Source organism: Lithobates pipiens, unplaced genomic scaffold (genome assembly GCF_037356315.1).
Source record: "Lithobates pipiens isolate NorthernLeopardFrog02 unplaced genomic scaffold, aLitPip1_a1.2 Scaffold_23, whole genome shotgun sequence".
Lineage (NCBI taxonomy): Eukaryota > Metazoa > Chordata > Amphibia > Anura > Ranidae > Lithobates > Lithobates pipiens.
The window spans coordinates 325,351,931-325,367,585 of NW_027507785.1; the positions used below are offsets into that span (position 1 = coordinate 325,351,931).

General features: G+C 47.6%; 1 protein-coding gene across 2 annotated transcripts in view; it reads left to right on the forward strand.

The window, feature by feature from the left end:
• Nucleotides 1-15,298, forward strand: part of MPL (MPL proto-oncogene, thrombopoietin receptor) — a 52,006-nt gene extending 36,708 nt beyond the window's left edge. Inside the window, exons 11-12 of one of the 2 annotated variants that reach the window (XM_077450649.1) lie at nt 7,764-7,851; nt 11,286-15,298. In XM_077450649.1, coding sequence (XP_077306775.1) covers nt 7,764-7,851; nt 11,286-11,546 — 349 coding nt within the window. In that variant the 3' untranslated portion in view covers nt 11,547-15,298. The remainder of the gene's footprint in view (nt 1-7,763; nt 7,852-11,285) is intronic. The other variant, XM_077450650.1, reaches the window with a different exon arrangement.
• The last annotated feature ends 357 nt before the right edge of the window (nt 15,299-15,655 follow it).

Genomic DNA, 15,655 nt, shown 5'->3' on the forward strand with positions numbered 1-15,655 from the left:
GGTACAGTCTGCTGTTCTGTAAGGACCGCTATCGGTCCACAATAGATAGGGTTGACGTGCACCACTGCTGACCGCTGCCCTATACTGCAGCAGTCCTTCAGCGGTATAGGGACTGACGTACAGTCTGCTAATCACTAACACACAACCTGCTTGTTCCACAAAAGTTCTTATAAGGACTGGTAACTTGGTATAGGGTGCTACGGTACATAGGCTTGAGTGCGGTACAGTCTGCTGTTCTGTAAGGACCGCTATCGGTCCACAATAGATAGGGTTGACGTGCACCACTGCTGACCGCTGCCCTATACTGCAGCAGTCCTTCAGCGGTATAGGGACTGACGTACAGTCTGCTAAACACTAATACACAACCTGCTTGGTCCACAAAAGTTCTTATAAGGACTGGTAACTTGGTATAGGGTGCTACGGTACATAGGCTTGAGTGCGGTACAGTCTGCTGTTCTGTAAGGACCGCTATAGGTCCACAATAGATAGGGTTGACGTGCACCACTGCTGACCGCTCACCTATACTGCAGCAGTCCTTCAGCGGTATAGGGACTGACGTACAGTCTGCTAATCACTAACACACAACCTGCTTGTTCCACAAAAGTTCTTATAAGGACTGGTAACTTGGTATAGGGTGCTACGGTACATAGGCTTGAGTGCGGTACAGTCTGCTGTTCTGTAAGGACCGCTATCGGTCCACAATAGATAGGGTTGACGTGCACCACTGCTGACCGCTGCCCTATACTGCAGCAGTCCTTCAGCGGTATAGGGACTGACGTACAGTCTGCTAAACACTAATACACAACCTGCTTGGTCCACAAAAGTTCTTATAAGGACTGGTAACTTGGTATAGGGTGCTACGGTACATAGGCTTGAGTGCGGTACAGTCTGCTGTTCTGTAAGGACCGCTATCGGTCCACAATAGATAGGGTTGACGTGCACCACTGCTGACCGCTCACCTATACTGCAGCAGTCCTTCAGCGGTATAGGGACTGACGTACAGTCTGCTAATCACTAACACACAACCTGCTTGTTCCACAAAAGTTCTTATAAGGACTGGTAACTTGGTATAGGGTGCTACGGTACATAGGCTTGAGTGCGGTACAGTCTGCTGTTCTGTAAGGACCGCTATCGGTCCACAATAGATAGGGTTGACGTGCACCACTGCTGACCGCTGCCCTATACTGCAGCAGTCCTTCAGCGGTATAGGGACTGACGTACAGTCTGCTAAACACTAATACACAACCTGCTTGGTCCACAAAAGTTCTTATAAGGACTGGTAACTTGGTATAGGGTGCTACGGTACATAGGCTTGAGTGCGGTACAGTCTGCTGTTCTGTAAGGACCGCTATAGGTCCACAATAGATAGGGTTGACGTGCACCACTGCTGACCGCTCACCTATACTGCAGCAGTCCTTCAGCGGTATAGGGACTAAGAGTTTTGTCACAGGGTCATTTAAAAAATGACATGCAGAGGAAGAGGCAGGCCCTTCCGCAGGGGTGGTAGGGGTAGGGCAGGAGCAACAGGCTTGAGCCAAAGTGGGAAGTTGCAGAAGGTGCGTTCAATTACTTTAAAGGATGCACCAGACTTGGTTGAGTGGCTCGCTCAGCCTTACTCTTCTGCACCCTCCTCATCCTCTCGATCTGCACCCTCTTCTTCACTCTCTGCTATGTGCACCCCCAAAGACACTACCACCAACAACACGACCACCACCACCACCACCACATACCTTCCGCTTGAGTCACTGGAATTATTTTCCGATCCATATCAAGAGGACATTTCTGATGCGCAGCCACTCTTGGTATTGGATCAGGAAGAGGAGGTAGCAACAAGCGCTACTCAGCAGTCTGACGCCAGTACCCAGATCAGCCCAAGGAGGAGGTTGGTCCCCGGTGTTGCTGCCTACTCCGAGATCTCTACTTATAGCGGTGGGGAAGGTGACGTTGATGATGACGTGTCTAGTGATGTCACGTGGGTGCCCACAAGAGAGGAAGAGGAGGGGAGTTCAGAGGGAGATATGGACCAGCAGATAGGGAGGAGAAGCAGCAATGACTTACATTGCACAGCAGGGACAAAGCAGACTGCAAATGTATCAGGAGCGAGTCATCGACCATGTACGGTCACATCTGGCGCTCCCAGGACACCGGCACATGGCTCCGCAGTGTGGGCTTTTTTTAACGTGTCCGCTGCTGACAATAGCGTTGCCATCTGCAATCTTTGCAGTCAACGCGTTAGTCGCGGTAAGCCCAATACTCACCTAGGGACGACCGCCTTAAGAAGGCACATGAGCAGCCATCACCGAGCCCAGTGGGAGCAACGGAACACACAAAGCCACACTGCAGGCTCTCACCGTCCAGCCTCGTCTTCTACTTCTCCTTCTCCTCTCTCCTCACAATTGTCCTCCACTCCACCTTCCATCACGCCAAGCTCACATTTTTCTGCAAAAAGGCAGGCTTCCGTGGGCCTAATGTTTGAGCGTAAAAAAATGATGATGCCGGATAACCCTCTTGCCCAACGGTTGGCGGCTGGCTTGTCAGAACTCATAGCCCGCCAACTACTGCCATATAAACTGGTGGACTCGGAGGCCTTTCGCAAATTTGTGGCCATTGGAACACCACAATGGAAGGTCCCAGGAAGGAAGTATTTCTCAGAGAAGGGCATCCCAGAGCTATATGGCCATGTTCAGCGGCAAGTGAATGTATCTCTGGCACACAGTGTCGGTGCCAAGATACATCTGACCACAGACACGTGGTCTAGCAAACACGGGCAGGGAAGGTATATCAGTTTTACTGCCCACTGGGTGAACCTTCTGACGGCCGTCAAGCATGTAACCCGTGGCACCCGTGTAGATTTGGTTTTACCGCCACGGATTGCATGCAGGCCTGACTCTTCTTCTCCTCCTCCTACTCCATCCTCCTCCCTCTCCTCCTCAGCTGCCTCCTCCTTTTCCGCTGCTAGCGTCTCTTCCACTGCACCGCCCAAGCTCCCCAGAACCTATTCCACATGCCAGGTGAGACGTTGCCATGCCGTGCTGCGTCTGTTGTGCCTGGAAGCAAAGAGCCACACTGGCCCGGCACTCCTTTCAGCTTTGCGTTCACAGGCAGATGAGTGGCTAACACCGCTCAATTTGACAGTTGGTAAAGTGGTGTGTGACAACGGTGCCAATCTGCTTAGCGCATTGAAACAGGGCAAAATCACGCACGTGCCGTGCATGGCACACGTCTTAAACTTGGTCGTGCAGCGATTCCTTGTCAAATACCCTGGGGTCCAGGACATCTTGCGGCAGGCAAGGAAAATCTCGGCCCATTTCAGAAGATCTTACACGGCCATGGCTCGCCTTGCTGACATTCAGCGGCGACACCATCTGCCGGTCAGACGTCTTATTTGCGATTGCCCGACGCGATGGAACTCAACCTTCTATATGCTTGATAGGCTGCTCCAGCAGAAACGTGCAGTTAACGTCTACCTGTATGAACTCTGCGAAAGAAACGGTTCTGGGGAGCTGGGTTTTTTTTCACCGCGCCAGTGGCTGCTCATGCGCGACACATGCAGACTTCTGCGGCCATTTGAGGAGATCACCAAACTGGTCAGTCGCAGCCATGGCGCCATCAGTGACATGGTACCTTATGCCTTCTTTCTGGAGCGTGCATTGCGTCGTGTCATTGATCAGGCTGTGGAGGAGCAGGAGCGGGAAGATGAGGAAGTCGCAATGCTGGATGAATTCCCAGGGGGGGCTACTCTATCTGAGACAAGTCAACAACAGGAGTCTGATGAGGAGTCAGAGGAGGATGGTGCCGGGGCGGATGAGCAGGAGCAAGAAGAGCATGCTTTAAACCTTTCTGGGATCCCTGTTGTGCGAGGATGGGGAGAGGAGAATGAAGAGGACGACATTATCCTGGATGATGAGCAGAAGCCAGGCCACCACACCGCTTCCACTTTAGTGCAAATGGGGGCCTTCATGCTCCAGTGTTTTAATAGGGACCCCCGTATAAAAAGCATGAGGGTCAAGGACCAGTACTGGGTGGCAACGTACTTAGACCCCCGGTACAAACACAAAATGGCGGAAATGTTACCGCCGTCGCAGAGGGCTGTCAGAATGCAGCACTTCCAGGCCTTGCTTCGAGAAATGCTGCATTCTGCTTTTGCGTGCGCTGGCAGAGGAGCAATTCCCACTCCCAGAGAAGGATTTGCGGGTACCAATCCAACAGCGCCTGCAAGAAGAGGCCGGTTTGAAGATGTGTTGGTGACTTCGGATATGAGGTCATTCTTTCAGCCGACCCATCGACAGGTGTCATCCGGATCCAGCATCAGGGAACGCCTAGACCGTCAGGTGTCCGACTACATTGGGTTAACGGCCGATGTGGACGCTCTGAGGAGTGATGAACCCCTAGACTACTGGGTGGGCAGGCTTGACCTCTGGCCAGAGCTTGCCCAATTTGCAATCGAACTGTTGGCTTGCCCCTCATCCAGTGTCCTGTCCGAAAGGACGTTCAGCGCAGCAGGGGGGATTGTGACCGATAAGCGTACTCGCCTAGCTCACCACAGTGTTAACTACCTCACATTTCTAAAAATGAATGAGGCATGGATCTCGGAGGAATTCAACACATGTGACCAGTAGACCATGTATATGTCTATAAACTATTTTTTTAATCAAGCACACAGACCTTCTTAATTCATTTGGCTCACTTCCTTGACCCAAAAAAGCACACCGTACTATATGCCCCTACCCTCCTCTTTGAAGAGGTTGAGCGGTGTCATATTTCTACTGGGGCTGCTTATGATATCCCTGTGCTGTGCTGACTTCCTCCTGGGGGTTCTTATTATGAAGGGATCACACTATCCCTGTGCTGTGCTGACTTCCTCCTGGGGGTTCTTATTATGAGGGGATCACACCATCCCTGTGCTGTGCTGACTTCCTCCTGGGGCTGCTTACGGTGCTGCTGTCAGTGCTGTATGTCACGGTGCTGCTGTCAGCGCTGTATGTCACGGTGCTGCTGTCAGCGCTGTATGTCACGGTGCTGCTGTCAGCGCTGTATGTCACGGTGCTGCTGTCAGCGCTGTATGTCACGGTGCTGCTGTCAGCGCTGTATGTCACGGTGCTGCTGTCAGCGCTGTATGTCACGGTGCTGCTGTCAGCGCTGTATGTCACGGTGCTGCTGTCAGCGCTGTATGTCACGGTGCTGCTGTCAGCGCTGTATGTCACGGTGCTGCTGTCAGCGCTGTATGTCACGGTGCTGCTGTCAGCGCTGTATGTCACGGTGCTGCTGTCAGCGCTGTATGTCACGGTGCTGCTGTCAGTGCTCTGTATTACGGTGCTGCTGTCAGATGCCTCTATCACGGTGCATGTGTCATTCCGGTATGTCACGCTGCTGGTGATCATCTCCTGCACCCTCTTCTTTGCCTACCCTGGTCCCTGACCTTCCCTCTCCTCCATTGCCTTCATTAGCTCCATAGTCCTGAATTGTTAGAACAATTTCCCAAATAAAATAAAAATGCTTGTAGTTATCGATCCCAAATTCACCTCATACATGTATTATGTCATTGTCCAGATGGTGGGACTACGTTTTACCCCCTAATAATTACCACGTGGCCGCAAATTCGACATGAAGGTTTGCAAAGTTCGCCTCCCATTGAAGTCAATGGGGCCCGCGGCGAACGTTCGGTTTCGCGAACGTTTGGGTCCGTTCGCATTTCGCGTTCGCGAAACGTCCCGTCGGAAGTTCGTCCATCACTACCTGTGGTAGCCGGAAATCACTGTAGTAAGAGCCACTACTACACTGCTACTGAAATTCTTACCTCCTTGCTGCAGTTTCTACTAGAACTATGATTCTGTTCACCTGCACTGCTGGCTTCTGTGTTCACCTATGGGCTTTCGCCTGCTCTACTCTGGATTTATATCCCTTTTCCTTCTATCACTTCTTAGTCCGCCTCCCAGTCTGCTTCCCTATATATAGACATGCACAGTGCAGCTTGTGTTGCCTGAGCAACTTCCTAGTTTCTCTGTACTCCTCCTTTCCCATGTATTACTTGTATTCTATATCTGACCTCCCCAGAACTGATCCCGGCTTTATCAACCATGTTTGCCTGCCTGCCGCCTGCCTGCCACCTGCCTTGCACTAGGCTCGTATGCCAGATCCTCTTCTGTCTCCTGCCATCTGTACTCTGAACACGCGAGTGGTCTCCACCAGTGGCGGCTGGTAAAGTTTTAGGATGGGGGGGGCGCAAGACCTCGCCCCTCCACATTTGACCCCTCCCACTTCCCATAAGCCACACCCCTTATAGAATCCACATATACCAGGCTGCACATTATACACAGGGCTCTGTACATCATATATCAGGCTGCACATTACAAAACGGGCTCTACACATCATATACCAGGCTGCACATTATACACCGGGCTCTGCACATTATACACCGGGCTCTGCACATCATATACCAGGCTGCACATTATACACCGGGCTCTGCACATCATATACCAGGCTGCACATTATACACCGGGCTCTGCACATCATATACCAGGCTGCACATTATACACCGGGCTCTGCACATCATATACCAGGCTGCACATTATACACCGGGCTCTGCACATCATATACCAGGCTGCACATTATACAACGGGCTCTGCACATCATATACCAGGCTGCACATTATACAACGGGCTCTGCACATCATATACCAGGCTGCACATTATACACCGGGCTCTGCACATCATATACCAGACTGCACATTATACACCGGGCTCTGCACATCATATACCAGGCTGTACATTATACACAGGGCTCTGCACATCATATACCAGACTGCACATTATACATCTATGTCAAACATGCACAAGAGTCATGTGAAGTGTCTGCACATGTGCCAGGTCCTGCTACATCATTCTGGCCTAGGCTGGGATTTTTCTATGGATGGGCCGCCACTGGTCTCCACATCTTCAGCTGGGCGTACCTAGGGGTCACGACCTAGTTTCAGTCTGCTGAAAGGGATTAGACTTAGACAAGTTGGCCTTCTACAAGGGTTCACTACCATTGGAACCTGGCAAGGGATCTCACACATGTGATTATGTAAAAGTTGACATATCTGGAATTCAACTTCAAAGATACAAGATGGCGGGATACTTTAGAATCCCTCCTCAGGTTTCCTCAGGCTTTATACAATAGGAATTTTATAAACCCTGAGAAAGATATCTAAGGCCGCGTACACACGGGCGGACTGTTCGCCCAACTTTGTCCGCTGAACAGTGTTTGGGCGGACAGTCCGCTCGTGTGTGGGCTTTCAGCGGACAGTTTCAGCGGACAGTTGGACGGACAAGGTTTTTCGGAATTTCCTTGTTTCAGCGAACAGCCCGCTCGTGTGTAGGCTTGTTCGTCAAACAAAGTTGCGCGCATGCTCAGAAAGGATTTTCACGCCGAAAGCTATAATGCAGTGTATAGGACGTCGTATTTTTCGTCCCGTCGTACGTGCCGTTCACGTCATCGCGCACGGTTTCAGCAAACTGTTCGTTCGTCGTGTGTGGCCATGTCCGTCCATGCTAATTTTGAGCGGACTGTTTGCCGAAACTGTTGGACGGACAAAGTTGGGCGAACAGTCCGCCCGTGTGTACGCGGCCTAAGGGGTTCCAAAAGCTTGCACCTTTCATAAGTTCAGTTGTCCAATAAAGGGAACTAAAGCTTTCTGCACTGATTGATGGCTAACATGGTACAACAGTCTTTTACACATCTATAGTTATATAATCGCTCACTTTGACCTCTTTTTCCTTTAGGAAACTGAAGAACAAGCTGTGGCCTCCCGTGCCAAACCTTCACCGCGTGCTGGACACATTTCTGGCTGAGATTCAGAAACAGTACCAGGTAATCACAAAGCCTTAATCCAAATATTGATTATAGGTTATATATTTTCGGTATGGACCCTGTGAAGACCCACGCACAGTTTCCTATAGCCAAATAACCACATCAGTGCTGTATACTGGTCTAACAGGAGGATAGAGTGTCCCCTGATAGACCTTATAGAGATGTCAGTAGGCCTGACACTCTACCAGGGTTTTACCTACACAGCCCAGTGAAGGGCGCAGACACAGTTGGTAGTACAGCGTGCCAAGCATTTTGTTTGGCATGTATAATTGTTGTGTTGCTAACACAAAACTCTCACTCTTTAAACCTCCTAAAATGATGACCAATTGGAGATTTTTTCCTTTTCCATCATAACACAGCATCCCGATAAAGCTTACCTATTACACCACCATTGGCTTCTCACTGAGCAGTTGCACAGCCCTCACCACAAGGACATTAGTCACAATCTGTGCATGTGTGTGAGCCCTTGTACACACGGTCGGAGATTCCGACAACCAAATCCGTCAGATTTTGTCCGACGGATTTTGTCCGAAACTGTTGCATACACACGGTCGGACGAAGTTGTCGGAAAATCCGATCTTTCGGAACGTGATGACGTTATTTCGTTACGACGGGACTACGTTCGGGCTAGTAGCCAATAGCTTTGGTGTAGGAATTTGATCTGAGCATGCGTGGCACTTTGTCCGATCGGAATTCTCTACACATGATCGGAGTATGTCCGATCGGAGCATTTTGTCGGAAAATATTTCCAGCAAGTTGGAAAATTTGCTCCGACGGATATTCCGATGGAAACAGTCCGATGCAGACCACACACAGTCGGAATATCCGACAAAACGCTCCGATCGGACACATTCTGTCGGAATCTCCGATCGTGTGTACAAGGGCTTAGGGGAAATCATGTCTAAAGGGATGCAGACCCTGTCACTTTAGAGCCCTTCAGGTGCAGCAGCTGATTGATCATTTTAAAATCACTCCCATTCAGATTAACTCTTCACATGGACACAGGTATATAAACAACTATTTCTTCAGAATACCAAAAAGTAGGAATCAGCAAGTTTGTTAAAATCCCTGCAATGTACATAGATCACTCAGAGGGGAGGGGTTTTTTTTCTCAACAAAAGTGGAGTTACTCCTTCAGTGGAACCCTAGGATCCCTCCAGAAATTACTAGGGGTTGCTTTAGCTGTGGTTGTTTTCCCTCCCATTTGATGATGCTTACATTATTCTGGGGCCAATGCCACTTGAAAGAGCCAATGGCAAGACACCAATTACCTTTGAAGGGCGGCATGCTAACCACAATTGTAAGGTAGACATTCTTTCCTTTTAGTCACCACTGTATGGGGACATTTCTCTCACTGACTGCTGATAAATTGGTTTTGTTAGGGCTTTCCCTAGACCTAAAAAAAAAGGTTTCCAGGGTTCCCTGGGGCTGGGGGCACGATGGTTGAGAATAGCTGGCCTATAGGGAGACGGATCACCAGACAACCTATGAATTTCATGCAACCTAAGCAGGTGAAAATGATACCATTATAGCACTCCCTTGCATGAAATAATCACTCATCTAGGATAAGGGGATACAGTTCTGAGGATCAGGGCCGTCTTTAAGGCAGGACAAAAGGGGCAGCTGCCCTGGGCCCTGTCATTGTTGTGGGGCCCAAAGCAGCTGCTTCATACTTGCCAATTATCCCAGTTTAAATTGACTTGTTTTAGTCCTGTGCTGTGTCCCCATATCTCAGTGTGAAGTGCTGGTACTAATGCTGTCCAGCTCTTTGCTATTGTTGTGTACAAATGACTCATCTGCAGGCCCTGTGTTTACATGTAAATAATCAGAATTCATATGTAAATAGCGGCAGCATTCATATGTATATCATGCTCCCCTGCAGTGAGGAGATGGTGTACTGTAACCTCTAGCAACCAATCAGTGAGCAGTATTACTGTACAGTAATCTCTAGCAACCAATTAACAAGCAGAAATCATTTGCTGTAACCTCTAGCAACCAAACAGTGAGCAGAATTACTGTACAGTAATCTCTAGCAACCAATTAACAAGCAGAAATCATTTGCTGTAACCTCTAGCAACTGATCAGTGAGACAGAATGTGTGCTGTAGCCTCTAGCAACCAGTCAGTAAGCAGTAATGATATGCTGTAACCACTGGCAACCAATCGCAATTGCTGCTTGATCTGATAAAGTTTAAGCCTAGCTGCTATTTATTGTATGTCTCAGAGCAGGTGGAGAGTGAAATTGCATGGGGGGGAGGGCAAGACATTTTTTGCCCAGGGTCCAATCAATATTAAAGACGGCCCTGCTGAGGATCACATTGTAAAATAAGACTTCAAAGGAGGGAAACTAAACTAAGGTGTGGGAAGCTTTGCACATTTCCTATGGCGGACCTCATGCACAGCAATCTGACCTTAAGCAAAACCAGCTCTTAAAGCTCCAGTATTTAGAGCCTTGCTAAAAGGAGCGAATTGAAAAATACTGCAAAAGTCAGTACAGGAGAACATACAGGTATAGTCCATAGCTATTAAACGCTTGCTATCAGGGCCATCTTTAATACTGATTGGACCCTGGGCAAAAATTTTCTTGGGGGCCCCCCCCCCCATGCAGTTTTGCTCTCCACCTGCTCTGAGACATACAATAAATAGCAGCTAGACTCAAAATCAGTTTACTGTATCAGATCAGGCAGCAATTGCGATTGGTTACCAGCGGTTACAGCATATCATTACTGCTTAATGACTGGTTGCTAGAGGTTACAGCACACCTTACGGCTCACTGATTAGTTGCTTGAGGTTACACCAAATAATTTCTGCTTGTTAATTGGTTACTAGAGATTACTGTAAAGTAATACTGTTCACTGATTGGTTGCTGGAGGTTACAGCACATCATCTCCTCACTGCAGGGGAGCATGATATACATATGAATGCCACCTTTATTTACATATCAATGCTGCCGACGGCATCTATTTACTTAGTAATGCCGCCACTATTTACATATGAATGCCGGTTATTTACATGTAAACACAGGGTCTGCAGGTGAGTTATCTGTACACAACAATAGGGCAGAGCTGGGCAGCATTAGTACCATCATTTCACACTGAGATATCGGGACTAAAACTTCAAGCGACAAGGAAATTTACACTGGGATAGTTGGCAAGTATGAGGCAGCTGCTTTGGGCCCCACAACAATGACAGGGCCCAGGGCAGCTGCCCCTTTTGCCCTGCCTTAAAGACAGCCCTGCTTGCTATAGTTTTCTTTTAACTATCAACATGGCATCTGGAATTCAGTTGGTTGGCCTGGCAAGGTAAATATTGTTCTTCCCTCCAGTTTTTATGCCACAGCCCCAATACTGCCACATGTGACTGCACAGTTTAATAGTAAGGGACTCTCTTGTCAAGTTTTCAGTGTTTGATATGTTTTTGGTCTTCCTATCCCAGCCTGACTCAACGTTATATGAGAAGACCCCTGAGGATGTTCCTCAGCCCTCTTGTCTGGAGATCCTCTCTGAGGTGGCTCTTTCCAGTGAAGGACAGCCGCTTTCTCGTGATTATGTGCAGCTTTCTCCTCCGACCTACCAAAATGAGGACAACTGGCCAAAGCTGGAGCTCTTGGACCTTCACCTGGAACTGAATGCTAAAAATCAGCAACCCAGTGCCCTCATCAATCAGACTTACCTGCCCACCAGCTGGAGCTTTTAAGGGGACCGCCAACAACTTACAAACAAGAACACCCATTCTCAGTCCAGGTTCTTTGGAAAGCCAGGGTTGCTGGAGGTCCCTTGAGCAGTGGCTGCTCGACCTTCCATCTGATAGTCACTGCACAATATCAGGGCCAACAGCACATGACAGAGCTAATGGCATAACATCAATTATCTTTTTAGATGACTGTAAGGGTGGCATTCTTCCTGCTAACCACACAGGAAAGGGGTATTCATTCTCTTACTAGCCGTATTGTCAGGATGTCCTTCCGCTTCTCATCCCTAATGAAATGGTGCATTCCTTCCACTGGCCACCACTGTAAAGGGGCATTTTTCCTTTTTCACAGAACATAGATACAAAGGGGTGCCTCTCTCACTGACCATAGTGTAAGGAAGCCCTTCTCCCGTCCACAACCACAAATGTAAAGGGGTCATGTCTATCTCTGCCCATAATGTAAGGTTGCCTTTTTCCAATGACCACCAATGTAAGGAGACACTTGTTTCACTGACCATAACATAAGGGCACCCTTCTCCCAATGACCGCCAATGTAAGAGGAAGCATCTATCAATGACCACCAATATAATGTGACACTTCTCTCACTGACCATAACATAAGGGTGCCATTCTTCTAATAACCATAATGTAAGAAGACACTTCTCCCACTGACCAACATTGTAAGAGGACACGTCTCCCAATGACCACCTACATAGCGTGACACGTCTCTCAATGACCACTAATGTAAGGGGTCATGTCTCTCACTGACCATAACATAAGGGTGCCTTTCTCCCAATTACCACCAATGTAAGATGGAACATCTATCAATGACCACCAATATAATGTGACACTTCTGTCACCGACCATAACATAAGAGTGCCATTGTTCTAACAACCATAATGTAAGAAGACACTTCTCCCACAGACCAACATTTTAAGAGGACACGTCACACAATGACCACCAGTCTAAGGTGACACTTCTCTCAATAACCACCAATGTAAGGGGTCACGTCCCTTACTGACCATTACATAAGGGTGCCCTTATTCCAATGATAACTAATGTAAGAGGACACGTCTTCCAATGACCACCAATATAAGGTGACACCTCCTTTAGTGACCACAAATGTAAGAGGTCACATCTATTCTCCAAATGGCCACCAATTTAAAGAACCACTTCTCCCACCGACCAGCATTGTAAGAGGACACGTCTCCCAATGGCCACTAATATAAGGTCACACATCTCTCACTGACCACCAATGTAAGGGGTCCCATCTCTCACTGACCATACCATAAGTGTGCCCTTCTCCCAATGACCACAAATGTAAGAGTACACGTCTTCCAATGGCCACTAATGTAAGAAAACTCTTCACTGGCCATGAATTTAAGGGGTCTCTTCTTGACCATAATGTAATGTTGCCCTTTTCCCAATGACCACCAATTTAAGGCGACGCTTCTCCCACTGACCAAAATTGTAGGAAGACATGTCTCCCAATGACCACCAACATGAGGTCACACATCTCTCAATGACCATCAATGTAAGGGGTCACGTCTCTCATGGACTATAACATAAAGACACCCTTCTCCCAATGACCACAAATGTGACCATGAATGTTAAGCCCCATACACAGATTTACCAAAACCATATGAAGTCAAACCTTAGGAGTTTCAATTTGTGTGCACTCAGGCAAGCCCTCGCACTACATGGTTTTGGTAAACTTGAAGGAAAAACTCAGCAGAAAAACTGATAGTGTGTATGGGGCTTTATGTCTCTCCTTGACCATAATGTAATGGTGACCTTTTCCCAATGACCACCAATTTAAGGAGACACTTTTCCCACTGACCATCATTGTAAGAGGACACGTCTCCCAATGACCTCCTACATAGTGTGACCCATCTCTCAATGACCACCAATGTAAGGGGTCACGCCTCTCACTGACCATAAGGACACCATTTTCCCAGTGACCACAAATGTGACCATGAATGCTAGAGGTATGTCTCTCCTTGACCATAATGTAAGGGGGCTCTTGTTCTAATGACCACCAATCTAAGGTGATGCTTCTACTAATAACCACCAATGTAAGGGGTTACTTTTCCAACCGACTACCAATGCAAGGGGGCCCTTTACTGGACACAAATGTAAGAGAGTCTGTGTTTCTTTTGTGGACTTTATTTTTTCATTTTCATTTTACAAATGTTACTGAAAATTATTTTATCACATAGAGCAGGAAGTGTTAAGCATGACCCACCTTCAATTTTGCATACTCTATCTATGCCACTTTCTTTATCCTTTTATTTATTACGGCTATAACTTATGGATTTTGGTAATGTACGGTGAGCTAGCAGGGGTTCCCTGAAGCCTAAAAATTATTTCCACGGTCCCTTTGGGGTAAGATGATTGAGAAAGGCTGTATAAGAGGAACTATATAAAGTAATGACTGTAAGGCCGCGTACACACGGGCGGATTGTCTGGCCAACTAAGTTCGTCAGACAATCCGACAGACAGTCCGTTCAACTTTTGAATGAATGGACTTGACCACACACGATGAACAGACAGTCCGCTGAAAGCTTGCGCGATGACGTGTACAGCACGTACGACGGGACTAGAAATTCGATGTCCAATACACAGCAATGCAACCTTCGGCGTGTAAATCCTTTCTGAGCATGCGCCATACTTAGTCCGTCCAACTTGCCTACACACGAGCAGACTGTCCACTGAAACCAAGTTTGGACGGACAAAATTATGGAAATTCCGAAAGACTAAGTCCGTCAGACTGTCCGCTGAAAAAGTCCGCTGAAGCCCACACACGAGCGGATTGTCCGCTGAAACACGGTTCAGCGGACTAAGTTGGGCAGACAATCCGCCCGTGTGTACGCGGCCTAATACTTAAACAGAAGATGAAAAGGTCATTATGCTGAATATTCATTTAAAGATCCACAGTATCGAATACAACTACATATAAGAAGCGCAGGGGGACCAGTGCACAAAGTAAACCTTTGAGTCGGTCCCGTTCTGTCTAGTCTTCTTAGCCCCTGTACACACGGTCGGAGATTCCGACAACCAAATCCGTCGGATTTTGTCCATCGTATTTTGTCCGACGGATTTTGTCCGAATCTGTTGCATGCACACGGTCGGACAAAGTTGTCGGAAAATCCGATCGTTCGGAACGTGATGACGTTATTTCGTTACGACGGGACTACGTTCAGACTAGTAGCCAATAGCTTTGATGTAGGAATTTGATCTGAGCATGCGTGGCACTTTGTCCGATCGGAATTCTCTACACATGATCGGAGTATGTCCGATCGGACCAGTTTGTCGGAAAATATTTCCGGCAAGTTGGAAAATTTGGTCCGACGGATATTCCGACGGAAACAGTCCGATGGAGACCACACACAGTCGGAATATCCGACAAAACGCTCCGATCGGACACATTCCGACGGAATCTCCGATCGTGTGTACAAGGGCTAATTCATTTATTTTGGTAGTAACAGTAATCAATCAATCAAATCAATTTGCACTACAGATTAAACAAAATCTCTTGCACATAAGGCCACCATTACTAATTACTCGTCTTTGTTGTTTTATTTCCTTGACTACATGTATGATGCATCCCTCAATCTTATTTTTATAGGTGGGGTGTTGCCATAATGTAATTTTTGGATACCGTGTATTTTAAGGGTCGTTGATGATAATTAAAATCTTGCAAGTGCATCGGAACAAATTTTTTTTCTTTATTGTGTCTATTTCGAAAAAAAAAATAAAATCACATTGTAATTCACGCAGTGAAAGATAATGAACATTCGTTCTGTGGGAATGTGTTTTTTTTTTTTTAATTAAATCAAATCAAGCAAATACCGAACTGGACCATTAGGGGGTGCTAAGTATCATAGGAAATGCCTATGCAGTGTTAAAGCGGAAGTCCCGCAAACTTTTTTTCTACAAATACTTTTAAAATAAGGACCTGTCCAGGGCGCCCGCGATGCTGTCACCCGAGAGCCCCTCGGGTCCTCTTCAGTAAAGGGAATCAGGAAATGAAGCCTTGCGGCTTCACTTCCCAGTTCCCTACTGCGCATGTGCGAATTGCGCTGCGTAATCCGGATGATCCCTGCTGTCTCAGAC